The sequence below is a fragment of the Parambassis ranga genome, chromosome 2 (genome assembly GCF_900634625.1).
Source record: "Parambassis ranga chromosome 2, fParRan2.1, whole genome shotgun sequence".
Classification (NCBI taxonomy): domain Eukaryota; kingdom Metazoa; phylum Chordata; class Actinopteri; family Ambassidae; genus Parambassis; species Parambassis ranga.
In genome coordinates, this window is record NC_041023.1 from 29550155 (window position 1) to 29571527 (window position 21373).

General features: G+C 41.8%; 1 protein-coding gene and 1 non-coding gene across 7 annotated transcripts in view; one reads left to right on the plus strand and one right to left on the minus strand.

Annotated features, from left to right (window-relative positions):
* The window catches only part of cacna1c (calcium channel, voltage-dependent, L type, alpha 1C subunit), a 143857-nt gene continuing 122484 nt past the window's right edge, over positions 1 to 21373 (minus strand). For 2 of the 6 annotated variants that reach the window (XM_028429770.1, XM_028429793.1), the window contains 23 exons: positions 20927 to 21085; positions 20730 to 20840; positions 18574 to 18657; positions 12932 to 13033; positions 10322 to 10459; positions 8765 to 8830; positions 8297 to 8388; positions 6967 to 7129; positions 6731 to 6858; positions 6213 to 6309; positions 6013 to 6115; positions 5819 to 5920; positions 5590 to 5717; positions 5374 to 5508; positions 3817 to 4181; positions 3592 to 3618; positions 1898 to 2026; positions 1687 to 1811; positions 1496 to 1593; positions 1297 to 1393; positions 1099 to 1207; positions 845 to 1013; positions 247 to 747 (listed from right to left, as the gene is read on the minus strand). In XM_028429770.1, coding sequence (XP_028285571.1) covers positions 247 to 747; positions 845 to 1013; positions 1099 to 1207; positions 1297 to 1393; positions 1496 to 1593; positions 1687 to 1811; positions 1898 to 2026; positions 3592 to 3618; positions 3817 to 4181; positions 5374 to 5508; positions 5590 to 5717; positions 5819 to 5920; positions 6013 to 6115; positions 6213 to 6309; positions 6731 to 6858; positions 6967 to 7129; positions 8297 to 8388; positions 8765 to 8830; positions 10322 to 10459; positions 12932 to 13033; positions 18574 to 18657; positions 20730 to 20840; positions 20927 to 21085 — 3228 coding nt within the window. Of the gene's footprint in view, positions 748 to 844; positions 1014 to 1098; positions 1208 to 1296; positions 1394 to 1495; positions 1594 to 1686; positions 1812 to 1897; positions 2027 to 3591; positions 3619 to 3816; positions 4182 to 5367; positions 5509 to 5589; positions 5718 to 5818; positions 5921 to 6012; positions 6116 to 6212; positions 6310 to 6730; positions 6859 to 6966; positions 7130 to 8296; positions 8389 to 8764; positions 8831 to 10321; positions 10460 to 12931; positions 13034 to 18573; positions 18658 to 20729; positions 20841 to 20926; positions 21086 to 21373 lie in introns of all 6 variants that reach the window. The other 4 variants (XM_028429799.1, XM_028429785.1, XM_028429763.1 and 1 more) reach the window with 3 other exon arrangements.
* trnak-uuu (transfer RNA lysine (anticodon UUU)) lies at positions 4720 to 4792 on the plus strand. Its single transcript has one exon. It is a non-coding gene; the product is annotated as a tRNA-Lys (tRNA).

The following is a 21373-nucleotide window of genomic DNA, read 5'->3' on the forward strand; positions in this document are numbered from 1 at the left end:
TATAGTGTGGTATACTTTACTACAAACACTCACACACATACTAACTCATATAAAACAACAAAGTCATAACCAGGTGTTTAAGGTTGCATCACTGGCCGCCATTGTCCAGAGCGACAGTGTGTGTATGTGTGTTAAGGGTGGGGACAGACAGAGCCAGCCACGGCGCTGTTAGCCAGCACTGACAAGCGTCAGTCTCTGATGATGTCAGAGGGGCCAGTTGGCCGATTGAACCCGTTGAGCCGACTCCTACAAGCTCGTCACACACTCCATATCCTCATCTTCCAACAGCCCGCTGTTCCTCTGTCGCGCTCCTCCAATCACAACAGAACTTCTGTGGTGCCCCTCTTCTCTCACTCCCGACTCCTCCTCTTCCTCATCTTCTCGTCCTCGCCCCCTGGCTAGCAGCTCCTGCCGCTCCTCTATAGAGGATGGCCCATGGACTGACCCTCTGCTCCCTCCGGCCTCTCCTCCACCTTCACTAGGACTCGAGCCGCCCGCTCGGTCTCTGTGTGTTGTTGCTGCTGCTGCTGCTGTGTTGAAGGGGAGGAGGTTGCCATTAGGGCTGTGCTGAGAGGTGGAGGGGATGCTGGATGTGGCGGGTGTGGTGGTGTTGCAGTTGATAATGTTGTTGGCTGCGTGCTCCATCTCCTCAATGGTCATGTCACAAGCATCGGCCAACTCGGCTTTGGTCGCCTCAATGAACGACGGGTCCTGGGCGAAATGACCCAAGCCTTCTGATATTAGCACCTTGGAAGGGAAATGGGACAGAAAGGAGTGAGAGAGAAGAGTGAGTAACAGGCAGACAGTGATTTCCTCTATCCTGTACACAGGTGCAGACACTTACCGCCTCCACCAAACTCCCTGCGCTACCATGAGACAGCAATTTAGATTCTTTTCCCACTAGTGAGGGCACTGTGAGGGACACCGGCCGTGGTGCTCTTTGACTGGATCCTGACACGCTGGGGGTGGGGCTAGGACTGGGCACCCGGCTGTTCCCATTACTGTCACTGTACCTAGTGTAAATCGTTTGCTAATTAAGGATATTACTGTACTTACAGCATCACTCCTACTTGTACACAACTAGTTTCAAATCCTTACCAGGGCCCACAGTTGACAGAGGGCAAGCTGGTATTGAGCTTTTCATGGGAATTGGAGCCCTCTAGTCTCAGAGAAGGAACTTGCTGGTAGGAGGCATCACTGGAATGAGCTGGGAAAACACAGCAGTTAGGAGAACAAACCTAACAAAGCTGTAATGTGTTCCTCCATTCTGGTGTCAGAGACCAGGTTGAGGTATACCTGTGGGACTGGCTGGAGGCGTAGAGCACAGCCGACTGAAGAGGGTTGGTGAGTGACTCCTTCTTAGCAGAGGACTCAACCCTGCCACTGCCAGAGCCTGGAGGAGAAGGGGAGAGCAGAGAGGGAAGAGTTGGAATGGTGTTGGAGATTATGGGGTTCTGCTTTACATACTGTATTTAAAACTAATCTGTGCATTTACCTGATGATGTACAAGATGTAAAGGTACAGCTGTCTTCTGGGAGACGTCTGGTCTCGACTGTCTCCGGAGACATTCCAGATGGAAGGACGATCTCCGCCCTGACACCACAAATGTGAAAACAAATAGCAAAATAGTTCAAATGTCTTGAAGAAAATATGCAACTTTATATCTGTGCATGTGTGTGGACTCACCCAGGGAAGTGGGGCAGAGGAAGACTCTCCTGGGAGACTGCCACCCTCCTCCTCTCCTGTCCTCTACTTCTTCTGGTTCCTCCATGGGAGTCAACTGTTTACACGTTTCATCGTGATACACCAGCCTAACAAGTTCATACAAAGAAACAATGAGAAGGTGTTCGAACTTTGTGAAATGATAAAATTTTGTGATAACATAATTCAAGTGTACATGTCAGAGGACAGCGAATGGTCATCCTCGTGATACTCCCTTTCGTCACAGTAACTCTCGTCATACGTCTCCTCAGTTGACCCCTCCCCTCTTTGGATGATCGGCAGGCGACTGTCACTTGAGTCCGAACTACAAATAAACAAACAAAGGACCAAACAAGCAAACAAACAAACAGACAAACAAACAAAAACACACATGAAATGAACATAACCTCAGACACCACAGATGGACACAAAGGCAAACAGATGTAAAAGCAGCTGATTAGCAACAAGCTCAGGACTGAGAAACCCACAGCACGAGAACGAGGAGAAGTCTGAGGAGAAGCAGGTGGGAATCACAGCTGTTTTGTTGAAGCACAATGGTGAATAGCATTAAAGGCAGCACCTGGAATATGATAAACGATAGCAAGACTGAAGTTCAGACATCTTTAAAAAACAAAGATGGCACAATACATGTAGCCTTAAACTGCAGGCCTTCAGGGAAATTAAACAGGTAATATGCTGCTGCCATCATTCACAGTGATGCTGTTGTCATGTTTTGTTTTCCTTTTTCTTTACACTGGATACAATCACACTGCTATATTATGCACTATATTAAGTCACACTGTCTTTGCATGTCAAAGATGTCTTTTCAGCAGTCACATCTAATTCATACCCCAGATCTAAGCTTTAAGGAGACATCCTTACATTTGAATTTTCATATTTTCTTCTTCAACATGTCAGCCGTCACAAAAATCTCCTGCTAGTAGTTGCTTTTAAATTATTATATATTGTATATACACTATAGTACACTATATGCACTAAAGTGTATATATATATATATATATATATATATATATATATATATTAAAAAAATGACCCCATCATGTTCTGTCTTCTTCACAAATAAAAATCCAGCATGGACTTGGGCTTTCATTTTTAATCCTTTCTCTTACAAACAGGCTGTTGAAGAAAAACGAAATAAAATGTCAAAATGCCACGATGTCCCTTTAATCAGCCATTGAAGGACTCAACAGCAGGCTCTGGGTTAGAACAGCTTTTGTCCTGATAAGGACTGCTTCCACAGGCTTGGATCAAGCCTGGGTGGAGCTTAGCATGTTGCTGAAATGATCAAATCCAATTAAGTAGTACATCCAAAAGCTTACACACTGCTCTGTCTGTCTAATTCTAGTTTACTTACTGTCTATACATAGGGAAACAAAACGGGTACGACTATAACAAAGGATCTGAATCCTCAATGGGTCAAAGTTCGGACAGTAAAATATAACCCAAGCTCCATGCCTGCTAAAAACCTCAAATATTTACTGAACGCCACAACAAAAAGAAACGTAAGCGTTTTATTTTCTATGTTAAGATAAAGGACAATATTGTGACATTGTGTCTAACCCAGACCTGCCAAACTTTATACAGTAAAAACAGCAGCAACAGAAGCATTTGATAGAAAAGGTTTGGCCACGTTGCACCAAACAGTCTATCTATGGCTTTGGTAGCTGATATTATAGAAGCAGCATGTAGCCTGGCTTTTGCTATAGCATCTAAAGCACTATGTGCATAGCAACATGTGTTACTATAGCACCTTGATAGCTCTTTTGGTATTTACATAGCATCATGAAATTGTTTTAGCGCACGCTTAAAGCACACACACACCCCCACACACATACACACACTTTCTCTCCCTGTCACCTGGCAACATACCGCATAAGGCTGTCATAAAAACACGTCCTGCTTGCCAACAGAACAAGAGAAGAAGGGAAAGAAAGCAGGAAGTAAAAAAGAAAGTGAAGGATAGAGTGGAATCTAGATGTCCATTCTAAACCGTCATTTAAGATCAATATTTGTATTGGATCAATATGATGTCCCAGAAAAGCAAAAGCAAAGTTAAACAAGAGAAAGTTAGGATGCTCTTCAGACTGCTCTCACCTCTTTGGAGGAAAGCACCATGCAGATCTTGGGAGCAGGATGGGGGTAAGAGGCTGCCCTGTATGACCGTCCACAGTGCTTATAGATGGGCTTGGGAATCGACTGATGCCCTGGGTGGTCACCCCGGCCATGCCGGTGTTGTTGGCATTGTTGATGTTTGCATTTGAGCCTGATGAGGAGTAGGAGGAAGGGGTGAAAGTGGTCGAGTCCATGAGCTTCTCATGAGATGGGCTCTCGCCTTCGCAAGGTGAGCCTTTCTGGCTGATATGCAAGGGACGCTGGGTGGTGAAGGACTGTGGGAAAGAGCTGCGGCCGTCACTCTGGTTGTAGTAGTTGACGTGGTTGCCAAACAGTCCGCCTGAACGCTGTGGGTGGACAGGAGAGTGCAAAAAGGAGACGAAAGAAGGAGAAAGATGGAAAGAAAAGAGGAGAAATGAGAAAACAAAGGGAATTGCAACAACACTCAACTCAGAAGTCATAATTACTGCTGTCACACTCACTGCTATCTGCATAACTTAACTCAGCCATGATGGACATGCAAAGCACAGGCTAAACTTAGAGAGGTATTATTCAAAATATTGACATATGGAAGCAGAAACTGAAAGAACCAGACACTAAAATTTGTCTGAAACCTCAGTATTACTTAATATAGATCAAGTTTTGTCTCCAGTTAGATAAAGTTGCCTAAAAGACATGCAGAATTTATAAATATTTGAACACAACCGAATACTGCAGCGATAAAATAGAGCATATGAGTGTTGCAATGGTGGTGAAAATGGAAGGCGTAACTCACCCTTGTAGCAGAACAGTAGAAGCACGTATGTGTGTTCATGTAAATATGTTCACAGTTACAGTGCTCAATATTGTGACGGAACATTGCAATTCATGAGAACTTCATATGAAGCCTGGATAGCTCAGTCGGTAGAGCATCAGACTTTTAATCTGAGGGTCCAGGGTTCAAGTCCCTGTTCAGGCGATTAGTTTATTTAACTTCGTCAAAATTATCTGAAGACAGAAGCAACCTACTTTAGGAAGAAATCTCGCAACAAATAAGTCCCCAGAGATGTAGTTTCACAGCATCCTTAGTTTGGACAGATATATATCACTGAAGCAAACCGTCTTCAGACATAATCAAGAATGCAGCCACCAGGAGATTATTAGGTGCCACAAACAGAGAGCATCATCTACCCTTTTATTTATGCACGGGTTGCCTGTTAGTTTGTATACTAGTTTTAAATTTGTACTTCTAAAGCCCTGAAAGTTTTGTCTCTACACTACACTTTTGATGCAGAACACAAAGTCCACACACACACACTGATCTGTGTGAAAGTATTTTCGTGACCTTTGTCTGGAAATGTAGTTCAATATCTGCACTACTTCGCAGCCAAGCTGTGTGGCGACAATGAGACTTATTAAAAGTGTCTTATTGACTCTGAGCACATGCAAGCATGTATATGTATGTGCATGGAGCTTCAAGCTGGCGCTGGCCATGTCTCGCTCGCTCTTTCTCTCTCTCTCCTTGGAGAGTGAATGAGGGTGTGTGTATCCAACCTTTACCCTGAAGATATCGTCCTCAGAGGCTGCTGACACAGGCTCCTTCAGGCCTTTATCCAGCTCCTCCTCCACGTTCAGGTCTCCAGAGATGGCCCTCCTAATCTCTGGACCAATGTCATGTAATGTCCGCAGGCCCGCCTACACACAGACCAAACACCATTATGTGTTGCTTATAACTTTCTTTACAGAGCTGATTATGGAAAACAAAACAGAGTGTACCTGCAGAGAGAGGGCAGTTTTTGGGGGCACCTTGGCCACCAGCCCTTGTTCTTTCCTCTTCTTAAATTTTCGGAAATATTCCTGGATGAGGAAGGTAGCGTAGAACTTCCCGACTGTTACCTCATCATCTGAGACAAACACATTGTAATTAAGGTCAAAACAGTGCTGCTTAAACTGTTCACTTTTTCTATACTCGTGCACACAAGGCTATGTTGCAGTGTATACATACCGCCAGCAGGGGGCACTACTTGATCCAAAAGCTTCATGCTGGTTCTCTTCCAGATCTTCTTCACTATTGCCCTCAGTTCCTCATTGGCCTGCTCCAGATTGCCTGCACACACCACACATGTTAGTAATTTCACAGTTGTATTGTAATTGTATATAAAGACAATCCACAATGTGAAGTGTTGGTCATCGTGTTACCTTCTGTCTTGATCCGGAGTGCAGTTCTGACCAAGGCAAACAGTGTGGCGTTGAACATCACTGTTCCATCACTATTAAGAGGCATGTTCATTGACACCAGACGCTACATGAGACAGAGGACACACACACAGATAAATTGTTCACAGTACATGTAAGATTATTTGTCAGTGAGTATTTTCAACCCCCACGTTGATGCTTACCTTGCAGGCCACCCTGTGTGGACAGAGCTTTCCGAAGCCGAGGGGAGGCTGGATTCTCCGAAGCAGAGTCACCACATCGAGGTGTTTTATCCTCCCCCTGAAAACAGGACATATGTCACATCACAGCGAACAGACACAGTCCAGAACCTCTGTCAATGACAGCATCATTTTTCTAATGGCATGCTTTAACTGTGTTTCAATTCAGGGACTTTATGCTTAGAAGAACACAGTCCATGGAGATGTGGCCTTTGTAGACTGAGAAGGCCAAACAGAGAGTTGTTAAATGAGACCATCTGGCCCATGAAGGATTTCTTCTTTGCGTCATTGTTATCCTTGCCTCACAAAGAGCTGAGAGTCTCTTAGCAAGTGTTGAGTGCTGCATTTGACAAATGCCAAGCAATAAATCTTGTGATAGGCTGAAATTGAACAGGTGGAACTGTTGAATTCTGCCTCCTGCATGTAAAGAAGACTATGATGTGGCTCCTGAACTGAGACACAGCTTTTTGCTGTAGACGTACTTAGCTTCTGGGTCATATTCAGCCCAGATCCTCTTGAATTCATCAAGATGATGCGGCCCCAGGATCGACCAATCACGAGTTAAGTAGTCAAAGTTGTCCATGATGACAGCCACAAACAAGTTGATGATCTGTGTATAATACGCAATGAGTTAGTCCTTAAATTATAAATCAATTAGCACAGTCAAGTTCCTTTGTTTAAAAGAAAAACACTGCTGCTGTTGTGCTTCTGCTCTTACCAGAAAGGCACAGAGCATGTAGAAGCTGACAAAGTAAATGATGGCAAACTGGCTGCCGCAGTCCTCGTTAGTTGTGCTGTTTTCATTGGTTGATCCTTTCTCACAAGGCCGATTGGCCGAACACGCCAGCATGATCTCCTGCCATGCCTCACCTGTTGCACATCTGACAGACAGACGCATGCAAACACGACACAGTATGCACACACACAACAACACAGGTGCATGCAAAGACAAAGGCATATACAGACCAACAAAAGAAAGACACAGAGACACACATAAACAAAAATGCATGGATGTGTGCATGTATACATACAAGCATGCAAACATGTTGTAACACAAAGACAAGAGGGGGGAGACATGTACACACATAAACACAAGTGTTAGTGTGCACAGTACACAAAGAAAGAATACAAAGGACATAATAATAACAAAGCAATAAATAGTTTGTCCGAACTATATATGTCTTCCATTCTGAATACTTCACTGAGATTAGGCCTTTTCAGTGCAGCTGCTAGGAACACATTGGTGTTTGGATTAGCTATTATTTATACATTTGTCTGTTGTGTTGGCTGGTACTAAGCCTAAGGGAATAATATGAGTTCCTTTCCCAGGATTGTAAGTTTGAAGTATCCAAGTATGTTCTCTCTCCGAATGGAAGCCCAATAATATGATGTATTCCATGTAGGGGTCACTGCGGAACATGAAGGGATAGAACTGTGGTTTTATAGGAAACTTCTTACATGATTTGAAAGCGTGATTTATGTGTGATTCTATCCTTTCAGGTTTGGTTTTAGATTTTTTCCCCTGCATGGAATCTTACCATCACCACAATGAGAAGGGACACAGAAGTTTCTGGGTGTGGATCCACGCAGTTAAAATGTATAATCGGTACACTCCTCTGACAACAATGCAGAAGATGGCCTCCTCAGTGGATCAGAATATTTTGTGGCAAATTAATATAAATCCATGACACTTAACTTTAAAGCACTCTCTTAACAGTGACAGTAGAAATACTCTTGAATTGTTGTACACTCAGATGGTTCACTAATTCTCACCTAATGATGTCATACATAATATTATATCAGTCAGACAGAACCAGCACTTCTATATAATCTTACTATACTTAAGTAAGATTTGTACATACTAATGGAGCATGTTCATCTAAAATAAATACTTCTATCACTGGTAACATTGCAGAATCAAAACAGAGTTGGATAAAGCCTCTAAACATGTACAGATGTCAAAGCACTTAACACCTATTTTCAGTGTAAATGCACGAGAGACAAAGAAAGCACACAGCAGATTAATGATACTTATTAATCATCCTTACCTGAAGAGCAGCAGGACTGCCTGAGGGAATGTCTGGAAATTGTTGTTCCTGTTGATCTGCGTGTGGTCCCGTAGTGCTATCTTACCAAACATCTGTAGGATGAAGGAAGTAGTCACAGCACACAGCACATGACGTCAGCATTGACAAGAGGAAGTCAATCAGAATTAAGAGGCCAGCCGTCCCCAGCTAATCAAATAAAAGTGTCTCCCACTCATCATCACTGAAACAAACCATGTAACAGCTTGTGGAACGAACAGAAGGACAGACAGGGAGAGGAAGCAGACAGACAAAGACAAACAAAAACTGGATAGCAACAGTGAGAAAAAGGGGAGGAAGAAAAGTGACCAAACAGGAACTCAGCATGACAAGACTCCGAGAGGACGCACAGGACGAAGGCTCGCTATAAGAGAGGAGAGAGAGGACAGCAAAACACAGGGAGGGAAACAAGGGGCGAAGAAGACAGCTTACCTGCATGCCAATGACAGCGTATATGAAGAACAGCATCACTATAAGGAGAGCTACGTAGGGCAGAGCCTGAAGAGAGGAAAGACACATCAGTGACAAGTCGTGTGCAGTTACAGTTATCACCCGCACCAAGGCTGGAGCCCCTTCACTTTCATTCAAATCAAATTCAACAAGAAGATTTAAAATGATTGATAAAGGATTGATCTGTATTTTGTTTGTCAAATTAGCAGGTGCACATTTGTTTATCGGTATTTTCTGAATTGAAAGTGAACAGATCTGCCGTCCTGTGTGGCACAACACCAAAAACAATTCAGGATAAATCATCTGACTTCAGAGTGAAAAGCCTCAGTAAAATTCAAGCTGCTCTCTGGATTCAGCCACAGATCAGTCCAAGTATACTGAACATGACCCAAAGACGGCCAGGTGTTTCTTTTATATTTACACACCAGTATAGAACTGAACTGCTGGCTAATATCACCCCTGTGCCTGTGTAGAAAAAGGCCCAATCATGATGAATCAATAAAAATTAACTTGGGTGATGTGTAATCCACAGCTTTAATAATCTTTAATTTCAAAGAGTGCCCAATAACATGAAGAGGCCAATCTCTACCAACACAAGGCAGAGAGAGCAGATTATTTCCCCACATCACTATCAAATGATTTTTTTATTTTGGTGGAGTGCTTTACTGAGCTTATCTACTGCTTAACTTGCCTACAGGGAATGGTGAGTTCTCAGGGGTTAGTAGTAGGGAGTTGGTGTTTGAGAGAGTAGAGGAGAAAAATGAGAGGAGAAAAAGAGGAAAGTGTAGGTTTCTGGTTAAGGTATTTGAGTTCCTCCCTGTTTGCACGTCCCTGTTTCCCTCCCTGCCTGCTTTTGTAGGGAGACTCCTAAACCTCCTCTCCGTTACCCTGCACCATCCCTCTTTTTTCTCACCATCCCCATTTCCCTGATTTCCTGCACAAATAAGGAGGGATGAGGCAAGGAAAGGAAAGGTGGCTTGTGAGACTCTGTCTGGCAGGATTTACACAAGGACAAAGACAATTTAACCCCATGTGCCTCAGATCCCTGAAAAATATGTCATCTGTATGTGTCCCTGTGAACACTAACATTTTGATTATTGTGTTATTTTACCTGTCTCTGACAGAATGTGAACCCTTTTGCATCCTTACTTCTGAAACACTGAGCCTCAGTGGGATTCTCTTTTTAATATCATTGCCAATCAACCTCATTTGTTTGTGAGGTGTTCCTCCAGATGTTTAAGGTGTTTTAGTTTTACACAATTATCCAGTCTTTTGTTGTAATTGTTTTTTATATATGCTTCTGGAATCAAATTCAAAACACCATATGTCTAAACTTTATATATTGTTGTGCAAATAATTGCAGTCTGTTTTCATTTACATATTTACACAGCATCCTGACTTATCATTGAGCCTCAATGGTCTCCATAGAAGGGCAGTCTGGGTCACATCAGGGTTAAATTCAACTTTTACCTCTGCCACATCTGTCTTGTGTAAACCCAACCCCCTGTTCTAGCATGTTGTGTCCGGTTCTCCCCTCACTTGGAAGGATTTGATGAAGGTCCACAGCAGGGTCCGAATCCCTTCCCCGCGAGACAGCAGCTTCACCAGCCTCATCACGCGGAACAGCCGGAAGAAGGTGATGGAGATCCTGGCGTTCTCTTCAGTGTTCTGCAGTCCCTTTTTGGTGGGGTTTGGTGTTTTTTTTTATAAGAAAAAACACAGGACGCATGGGAACACATGCAGATAGGTGAGGGAGACAAACACACACACACAGCACGCACACACACAGCACACACACGAGAATAGATGATAATGAACACATGCATATGCACACACAGACAGACATACAAGTAACATTCATATGTATATTTCCACCCACACATAGATGTGGATATAAATATGTATCACACATACACAAGCACGCATGCACGCACACACACACACACACACACACACCAAGTTAATAAATGGAAATCTGCGTCCTACAAAATCCCATCAAAATCAACTGACAAAAGAGATCTGGGAGAGAATCGGGCAGTCATGCTTTTTGTGACTTCATGGAAAATTCACATGGCAACAAAGAAAATCTGCCTGAATACACCTGCTTTTGCCTCTGCTCCTCTTTATAACCACCAAGCGACTAGACATCACAACTACTCTAGAAAAACACCGAGTAGTTATCCTGTTACAGGTGACTTTACCTTACACTGCAAAAAGCAATAAAACACATGTGAACTAAATTATCAAAAAAAAAGATTTTGTTATTCTGCACTGCTATGAAAAAATTCTTAATCGCTGCAATGAGGCCAGAGAGTCTTCCATCGATGGAGGTAAGCACTCCCATAAATCACTGATAACGATTCACAGAGATAGAGTACAAAAATCCTAGCCGATAGCAAGACTCCTGTCTCAATAAATCATGCACGCAAGCTAATTGTTTGTCTGTCAAAGAGAAGCTGGCCACCTAGAGGAACAGTCCAAAGACGATATTTAGAGGGATAAGGATTTAATCACCTAATGCATGCCGCTGCCACATAAACGAACAATATATTATGGGTAGTGAATGTCTTTATCTCTTTCTCGGGTTTACTGTTAAAAGTTTCCGGCAATCTTGCAAAGAATCTGCAAAATGTTGCCTCTTAACGCAGTTAAGCAACCTATTGTTTGCTTTCCTTGTTTTTTGTGCTTTTTATTCCAAAAATACATACAGTTAGAGCAAATTTGGAGACTGGGCTTTCTAACTGTCTGTTGTGCCAGCAGTCATCCACAGGAAATAACTCAGCTATAAAATATTCAGCTATCTTGCTGCTGAGTGCTATTCTAATACAGGCTTATTTATTTATGTTGCCCCTGCTCTAACTCTGGGACAAAAAGGCAAAAAGGCAAAAAAACAAAAGACAAAGGTGGCATTAGGATTTGTGCACAGTTAAGGATATTATCCACTACTAACAGCACAAACAGCAGGTAAGTCAGGCACAAACCAACATCTAACAATGCAATACCACTACCAACTACCACAACACACACTGCACCAATGTGCTCAGAATAAACCTGACCACTTAAGATAATACACCTGTCTTCTTTGTAATAATTAAATGTGACCCAAAGAAACACATCACGAACTTCTCTGACCTCTGAGTCCGCTTTGCCATTTGTGATTTTCCAAGAAGCCATCAATTCTTTATGTTAATCCCAGAGAAAACAGACAGTGTGCTCCTACAAAGAATGTGCCATTCTGCACACATCTTAGTGCAGTTTGGGATAACACATGTCATTATGTTACTTTTCAACTAAAAATGTACTAACTTATTTCTCTCATTCTATAATTCTGAAATAATAAAACATTTTAAAAGTCACTATATACTGATGAAGAGTTGACTAGTAACTCAAGACATGAATTGTCCCAAACTTCACAGACATGCACAAAAATGACACATCCTTCTGAGGAGTGATTAAACACGATTCTGTACTGCATGTAATACCACAATTGAACCACAGTGGGCACTACTGCACCATTGAAAGAGTGGGGGGAAGTGAACGAAAGAGGTACAGTGATAGTGAGAAGGAGACAGACTGAAGAGGAAGAATAGGTTGAATTACACCAAGACACAGACTGATTTATAAACTGACAGACAGATAGATAGATAGATAGATAGATAGATAGATAGATAGATAGATAGATAGATAGATAGATAGATAGATAGATAGATAGATAGATAGATAGATAAGAGTGTAACAGAGTGATAGAAAAGGGGACCGTGTGACTGGGACTGCTTGTACCAATGAAAGCACACCCATAAGGGAAGGGGTTGCAAGCCATGGGGAGGAGGTGTGGACAGCGGGCGCCATGGCAACAACAATAGCCACTCAAGGAAAAAGTCATTCTAGGCCTGCACAATACAGTGCACCTCAACATACACACATATATATACAGTATACATGTAAAAGTACAAACAGCAGTGACATATGTATATATAACTCTGAGCATGCTGCAGAAGATAACAGCACCAGCGACAGAGGGGAGGATGGTAAGCGAAAACTTTCGGATCATACCGTGGACGGCATAGCAGGAGGAGGGATGGAAGGATGGAGGGATGGAGGGATGGTGGAGGAGGTAGGGAGGCGGGCGAGGTTACCGTCGTAGCGTACCATTGGCCTTACCACAGGGGGGTGAGAGGAGGAAGAGGAGGAAGAGGAGGACGAAGAGGAGGAGGACGAGGACGAGGACGAGGACGAGGAGGAGTCAGCTGGCTTTAAGGAAAGGCAACAAAGATCAGCACCAGAGTAGCGCCTTGGTGTGTGTTTATGTGTGTGCATGTACAGTACTGTGAAACGTAGGGAAGGTTTGGTGCTAAACCAGGTTAGTGAGGCTTTAGTGTTTCTGATCAACTGTGATGAAATGTATTCCATCTACTATCAGTGAGGGATTTCTAATGTACAGAGCCTGGCTTCATCCTTAGTGAGGGCCACATCAAAGTCACTTCTTATTAAAGTAGAAGATGCTATACTGGAAAATCTCTGTCCAATGCCCTGAAGGCCAAAAGAGTGATTGATAGCAGCCATGAGTATGTGAGAATGTCACGTGAGGCCATGTGTCTGTGTGCCATGGGGGGATGGAGGGGCGCTTCTGTGGCTATCTTCTCTTTCTACCAGCTGAGGATACAGTACAAATACAGTTATTACAACTTTAACTCAGACTACGTTTACCAAATGCATCTCATACTGTTCCAATCGTTCTTTGACCTGAAAATAGTAGAAGTAAAACTCCATTCAGGTCAAAGAAGCATCAGAACACCACAGTAAAACAGACTAATTACATCTGAGTCAGTCACTAAAGACAAAGAGGGGCAGTAGATGCTTTTGGAAACTGGAGCCCACATGTATCTACATACAGCTGAGAAGCACATAAACCATATGCTGTAGGTAGACACCTACTGGTCAGCTCTGATATTGCGACAAGACTACCAGGAGTGATAGATAGACTTTTCTGTTCCATCTATGACCCAGGATCTGTTCACCCTGCATTAGCATCGGCTCTGTTAAAACACCTTAGCACAAAATAAATGGGTCATGTCCTCCTGACTTCTATTAGAATAAAGCAGGAAAGATTAATGGAAGGAGAGGGAGCAGAGAGAGAAGAGTACCAGAGAGAAGAAAAGAATTTCATGGTAAGACAGATAAGAAGGAAGGAAGAAATGAAGCATTTAAAGGTATTTTTAACAGAGCCATACACCCTTATGAGTAATGAGAATTAAACATTAAACTATATGCTGTCAAGTACTATTGATTGCCAACACACCTGTGTATTACCTACTTTGAACTAACTTCTTTGAACTAACGAGGCTGAGGAAGAGTGTGTTTGTGTGTATGTACTGATGGGAGGTGCATTATGAAGGATAGGGAAAGAAGGAAAGTTAGAGTTAAGGATAAAGAAAAAAGAAAGGGAAGGAAAGAAAGAAGGATGCTGCTAAGGAAGAGTTGATTTATGGATGGAGAATATGTGTTTGAGTGTGGTGGTGATTAAGGGTCAGCTAGATCCATTTTTTGCAAAATTTAAATTTTCATTTGCTTCAATTTCTAACTGATATCAAAGCTGGGGCACAGACCCCAAGACTCAATATATTCTTCATTATAAACTGACCCAAAGCAAATTATAGAAACTATTGTGAACCCTCGGGAAATGCAATGTGTAGTTTAAAATCTAAAGCAGTCAGTTTGTAAACAGCTGTCCTTTCAGGATGAACAACAGTGCAGATGTGAGTTACTTCTTTCGTTGCAGGTGATTTTGTTTTTCACATTGCACATTTTTTCTTCAAGCAAAAATGTAACCATTTCAGTCAGTTCAGTGGGTAGCATGGGTTTCAAGAGAACATTGTCACTATATTTTAGGTGTGTACTTTAATACTGCAGAATAATGATTTAAAGGTTCTATACATAAGAATTTGAACAAATTATTTTTAATGTGTCGATGAATTGACATGCAGCTAAAAATAAGAGCTTCTCCGATGTTTATGCAATAACAGCGTTTTTTTCTGTATAAAGGTCCAAGGACAGTGACATTTATTATCATTAATGAAAGTCTTGCTGTAGGGACATTAGCCAACATTAGCTTGCCTGCTAACATAGATCCACTGCTAGCTACCTAATGAAGCAACATACTGTGTTGAGCTTTTTTTGGTTTATCAGCTACTTCACAAGGTGAAGCTGCAGCTAGCTGACGAAGATGACTGTATAGTACAGTACATAGTTTATAAGTATGACTGAGAATTGATGAAGCCAAGATGCTTGCTATAACTCACTCTTGGAGTCTGAGTACAAGCAATAAAAATCCTGCAGTTCACTTAATGGCCACAGGTGTCACTATTAACCAACATATTAACATCTGATCCTTACATTTAGAACCTTTAAATATACTATCCTAAACTAAAAAAAGCCAACAAACTGCCATAAGAACATTATTAAGATGTATAGCAGATATGTCAGAGACCCATGTTACCCAGCTTGCAATTCAGGTGAGCAAGCAGAACCGCAAACCAAGGAGGAAAAAGACAGAGAAAGAGAGATAAACATCCATAAAAGAAGAGTTAAGTGAACTGAAAAAGGCTCAGAAAAAAGAGAGATCAAGAGGAGAAGAGGAGGAGGCATTCCGGAGAGAGAGAAAGAAAAGGAGAAACAGATGCAGTCCATACTGGCATCGTCTGCAAGACACCGCTCAGAGCAAACCACTACCGATCTGTTCACACTACTTCTACTCAAACCAAAACTAAAAGAAACCAGCTTTAAGAAGCACCCGCAGGTTGCTGGGGAGAATTAGAAACCCAGATTTAAGGAAAAAAGGCTAATCTAAGTCAACAGTCACCCAGCAGAGCAGCGAAGTGGGTGCATTCAAATGGAGTATTTTGGCCATTTAATATTTATTAAAGGCAGAGGTAACATTTTAAAAGGTAGCCTGTTACTGCACTCCACCGTACACTTAGGAATGCAAGAAAAAAAGAGGTAGCATAATGTCTAGTTCTTTTTGATAAAAACATGACTTGTGTTTTTTTTGTGACTGATGAAATGCAGTGGCAGGCTAAAATTTAAAAAGTGACCGGGCCCCAGTTAAAAAAAAACAATCAGTTCTCAGAGAGTTCTCTCAGGTTAAAGTGCGGAGGGTTTCTTAAAAAGAAAAAAAACAAAGAAGAAAAAAAAAGGTTGCTTGGGCATCTTATCACCCAAATTATTAAAAAAAAACTACAAAGAAAAGAGAGAAAAACACAATTTGGGGCATGCCTTCAGGTTAGAAGTGAGAAAATAAAACAATGAATCATTCAGAAGGAACTGCAAACCAAATCAATCAGTTTCTCAATTAACCAAATCAATCAAACTTCAAACCAAAGAGTTAAGTGCAACGTCAGTGATTTGTATAGATGACAAAGGTGTATATCTCTGGCCGCAGAATCCTGTGATAATTTAACTACAACAAACAATGCATTTCAGCCCAGTTGCAGCATTGTCAGCCTCTCAAAGGGACAAATGGAGGGAACACACTTTATATGAATGCACTCATGCTTACTGTTTCTCCCATGTTCTGGTGGAAGCTAACATCTAAAGGTGTCAGAGGGTCACCTTATTCAATTAGTCTATAACTACCAAATCTACCAAATACTAATTAAGGTGATGCATATAGAGACTAGATGTCCTGTGTTAAAGCAGGGCTGGCATGTGTTTCTTTAAATTGCAGACAGTCTCTAACATCTGAGCTACATTCGACCCCGGAATGGGTGTTTGCTACTCGAGAGGCAAAGATTTGTGTGATCATAGTGTGAAAAATGATTTTTCTTCTACGGCTTGATAAAGTGTAATTCTGCAGTTTTGCATGCTGCTCAAACTATTTCCCCGCCAAAGAGCACTTCCCTGTGTCACATGAATAAAACCCCAATTATCCCTTAAGTGTAACTACAATAGACACTCAACATTTGACTTGTGTTTGAGATATTCATTCTTATTCAGCCCCACTGCTGACCATGGGGCCTTCACGTCGATAATAAATGAATTCATACATACATTTACATAAATTTCATGGGTCCTGAGTAAATCCATTTATGGATCAAATTGTTCCCCATGCCTGCACATTGCTGTTGTTGGACAAAAAGAATGCAACTTGTATTTTTCTCATTCGAACTCAAAAGTTTACCTGTGATTTATGAACTGAGAGTGTTTTCTGACCATTGGCTCAAAACTGAGAGTGTTAGCTACAGTAACAGGCCTGGATATATCACCTTTGTATCCGTCATGCTATACAGTGTCCATCATGCCAGGAGGGAATGGACAGAATCCCCTGTGGCAATGATGATAGATCAAATGTGTAACCAAATCAAGTGCTGAGAAAATGCAATAGGTTCTATTGACAAATGCAATAGTCTCTGATGCTGTTAATGCTCAGCAGACCGAGGCATGAATACCCATCTGAAGCACAAGTCTAAAAAATCCAAACAAAACACACATGAAGGAAACTGCTGCATAAGCTAGCGTGACAAAAACAAGTTGTTCTGCAGCCTCTTGTGTTAAAATCATCTTTCCAAAAAAAATGAAAAATGCTAATTGTAACCGACCGTGTGGGGGAGGAATAACAACCTAAAAATCAGTTTAATTCTTTTTAAATTACACAAACTCTTCAGAGGCCACTGATTGCGCTACATCTGGCTGTTTTATCTGCCAGACTTATTCAGCCACCTCTTTAAGTTCAGATATTGTGCAGTTGAAGTTTCCTAATCATTCGAACACATGCGAGATGGGTATCAGCGCTCGGTCTGTTTGTGTGTGTGTGTGGGAATGGCAGAGCAGGCAGGCAGGAAGGGAGGGAGGGAGTTGGACTACTTACGTTAACCTCAGTGATCGCTATGTCAACAATGCTACCCACAACTATCAAGGCATCAAATGTGTTCCATGCATCAACAAAATAATGCTGCGTGGGGGTGGACAGAAAAGGAAAACGACAGAAGAAAAAAAAGGACAGAACATAAGACATTTAAAAAATGGAAATAAATGAAAGGAGAGAGGAGAAAAAAATAAGATAAAAATATTACATACATGAGCACTCAAGTTTTTGTTTTAAGTCGGAGGAAAGAGGGGATAGAATCAACAAAATTAAACGGCTAAAAAGAAAAAGGAGGGGCAGTCTGAAAGAGATGACAGCAGAGGAGGAGCAGCAGCGATCGGTCATGCTTGTCCATGAGAGGAAATGTCAACAAGAACAACAGTAAAGAACAAATTGCAACAAAATCACAACTAAAAAATAAAAAATGCCCATTGCTGCATTTAAAAAAATGAAAAGCTGTGTGAGGCTGTTTATGATTGGTCAGTGAGTTAGTTCAGTTAGTTAGGTGATCAAAGTACATGTCACAGTGTGACGAAAAAAATATCAAGAACCCAACAACATCTCAGGTACTGCAAAGAATAAGGAAGGAGGACGCAAGACACCCTTTGTGTTCATAGCTAAACCCTGCCTCTGTTTTTTTTGTGAACACCTGGAAGAAGATTGTTCTTGCACGGGAACCCCTGTGGCTGGACGGGGGAGCGGTCCCCCTGAGTGGCAGCAGCCATCTTGGATTTAAGGATAAAGGGAGAGAAGGAGGAAGAAGAAAAAAGAGAGAGGAGGGAGGTAGAGAAAGAAAGATGGAGAGAAACAAAAGCACAACACAGAATAGCCACAAAGGAGAGGAAGGAGATGAGAGATCTAGAAGTGAGGAGACACAAGACAGAGACAGAGAGGGAGAGACAAGAAGAGCGAGAGGGGGCATCGTACTTACGTTGATCTCACTGAGAATGACGTCTATTATGCTGCCAATTACGATGAGGAAATCAAACACATTCCAGGGATCACTAAAGTACCCCTACACAGGATGAGGTGAGCAAGAGGAGGAGGAGGAGGAGGAGGAGGGTAAGAAAGGTAGGTTAGAAGGAAAACAACATCTGCTGCCACTTCGCAGCCCCTATTAAGGTGGTATGAGGTTGTACAGTACACTGAGGAAACAGAAAAAAATCAGCTATACTTGATGAATCAACACATGAAAGGATAGCACGTTTTCCAGAGTGTTATCAGTTCATCAAGTGCAGCTGAATTTCCTGCTCTGTGAAGGATGGTGTGTTAGATCGCAGATATTTAAGCCTTCCACCTGCATCATGAGGCCATTCAGCAATGCTGTGGCAGTGATTACACTAAAAGCCCACTTTGTTTACTTATCTTACGGTGGGCAAGTCACTATAAGCTCTGGCACAAAGAAAGTATTTACATAAAATAATCCAAATATCCCCAGGACAGAACAATATCTAAGCTGGAAAGTTATAATACATCTGGCATGTATACAGAGAATAGATGCACTTGTCAGAGAGACTTTTCATATACTTTAGAATTCATCATGTTCAATCATTCACATTGTGGTTGTTTAACACAACAGCAGGTAGCTGCACCTGGTTTGTTAGTTGGAGCAGGGGAATTAGAGGATCAATGATGAGATGTGAGCCTTCTTTTTAAAGTCATAGCTCGCTCTGTTTACTGTGCCTGATGCTTATTCATAAGGTATGTGCCACAAATCCCACTTAGTTGTTTGTGTCCAACTAGCAAACTGATGGATAGAGAGGGACACTGAGTGAGATCAATCGTCCTGATCTATTTTAAGCTTTATCATCTGTCATCAGCACCTGAGGTTATCATCATGGAAACAGCATTATGCAAATATACTACAATGTAGTCCTGCATACAGTGGCGTGAATAAAGCTGTGTTTTTAGTCTAAGGAATATTAATGTAAATACAGACTTAAACATTAGCAAGAGCTGATGTATGAAGAGATTAAATCTGACAAACTTAACACAGCATAGAGTACACATGTACTCCAATATTAAATAACCAAACAACCCAATAAAAAATGGAGAAGTCCTTCCACGGCTGCATCAATTGCACCTATTAAAATGTATTGATTAAATCTTGTTGGAGCTAATTCCAGGAGTGCGTGACAACTGCAAAGTAAAACTGTTAGTGACAGCTGGTCCCCTGTGTGGCTGTTTAAAGCAAAAAGGTTATCAAAGCCAGTCAAACCATACAAAAACAACAACGTTCACCGTGGCTTGGGAGTGTTATCATGTCGCACTGGACTCTTTGAAAGATAGAGGAAACAAGCAGCTTGTTTTGTTTAGGTCTCACAATCTTTATATGCTCATTTTTTAGCAAAGGTAAATCAGCTGTTCCTAACAATACATAATACATAGCACAGCATGATATCAATTCCCAAGCCATGGTGACTGAAAGACGTGTAATTTCTTCAATTAACAATTAACAGCATTAACAATAATATCTATTTTACAGTCTCTTGTAGTTATTAATAACTGATTTGACTGCACATTATGTCTAGAAGTGACACTGGCACTGTTGCTAGGGATCCTTGAGGGAAGGCTAAAAAAAAAAAAAGTTACCCTTACCCAGACAGTTTGATTTCACCTTCATATTTCTCCTGCTCACTTGAGTGTATTAAAGAAGTCACACAGTGCACTGAAGTACAGACTTTTACTGTGTGCCACTGCATGAAATAACAAGGAAAACCTTGGTTCTTACAACTTGCACTGTAAAAGTAAAAGTACATTTAACCGTGTATTTTGCTATTGATTTTGTTCAAGGATTTTCCATGAGCCCTGCGCTAATGGGGGGAAACGTTCCCATCTGTTACTGTTTAAACAGCTGACGCACCAGGAAGTTCAAAGGCAGGACCAATAAACCCATGCAGCTACATGGCAACAACAGCAGGGTAACAAGGGAACTGGGAGATTAAAAAAATCACATGATGCTGTTCACTAATCATGTTTTAAATGTAATAATCATCTGGAGTGAAATCAAGTGGATTACACTAGTACAAGAACAAACAATACATTTTACTGTAGTCTATCCTGCAGTTACAGTTGTATAGAACTTACCCTGGGTTTGAAGGCGATCAGTTTGAGGATCATCTCTACGGTGAAGAGCCCAGTGAAGAGCATGTTGAGGATGTTCATGGCATTATTGAAGTTTGAGGTCTGTCCATGATGCTGCAAAACACACACAAACAGCTTGTCAGTGTCCACAAACAGTAACTTAGGTGTTATATTTCCTCATTTTACGTGTGTTTACTCACCTGCATGGCCAGACAGATGGTGTTGAGAAGGATGAGCGTGAACATCAGGTACTCAAAGTAGGTGGAGTTGACCACGTACCACACCTTATACTGGTAAGGGTTTTTGGGGATGTAGCGACGCAATGGACGAGCCTTGAGGGCATACTCCACACACTGACGCTGTGACACACACACACAAGTGAGCATGCACAAATGCTGCCAACATTTGAGACATCACCCACACTGTCATGTAGGAATAGCTGTACAACTCTCTGCATGTCTACACCCTTTCTGAAACATGGATCACAGAGAACAGAGCTGCAGGGACCTAGCTCCTTCATTAAGGTTCAGTCCTATCCTCTGCGTGCCTTCTCCTGGCTGGACTCTTGAAGCTGTTCTGCCCCTAAAACTCTCCCTGCCCCTCTCTAGAACTCATCCATGTCTGGCCTTCTCTCTCCCTTGTGGCTC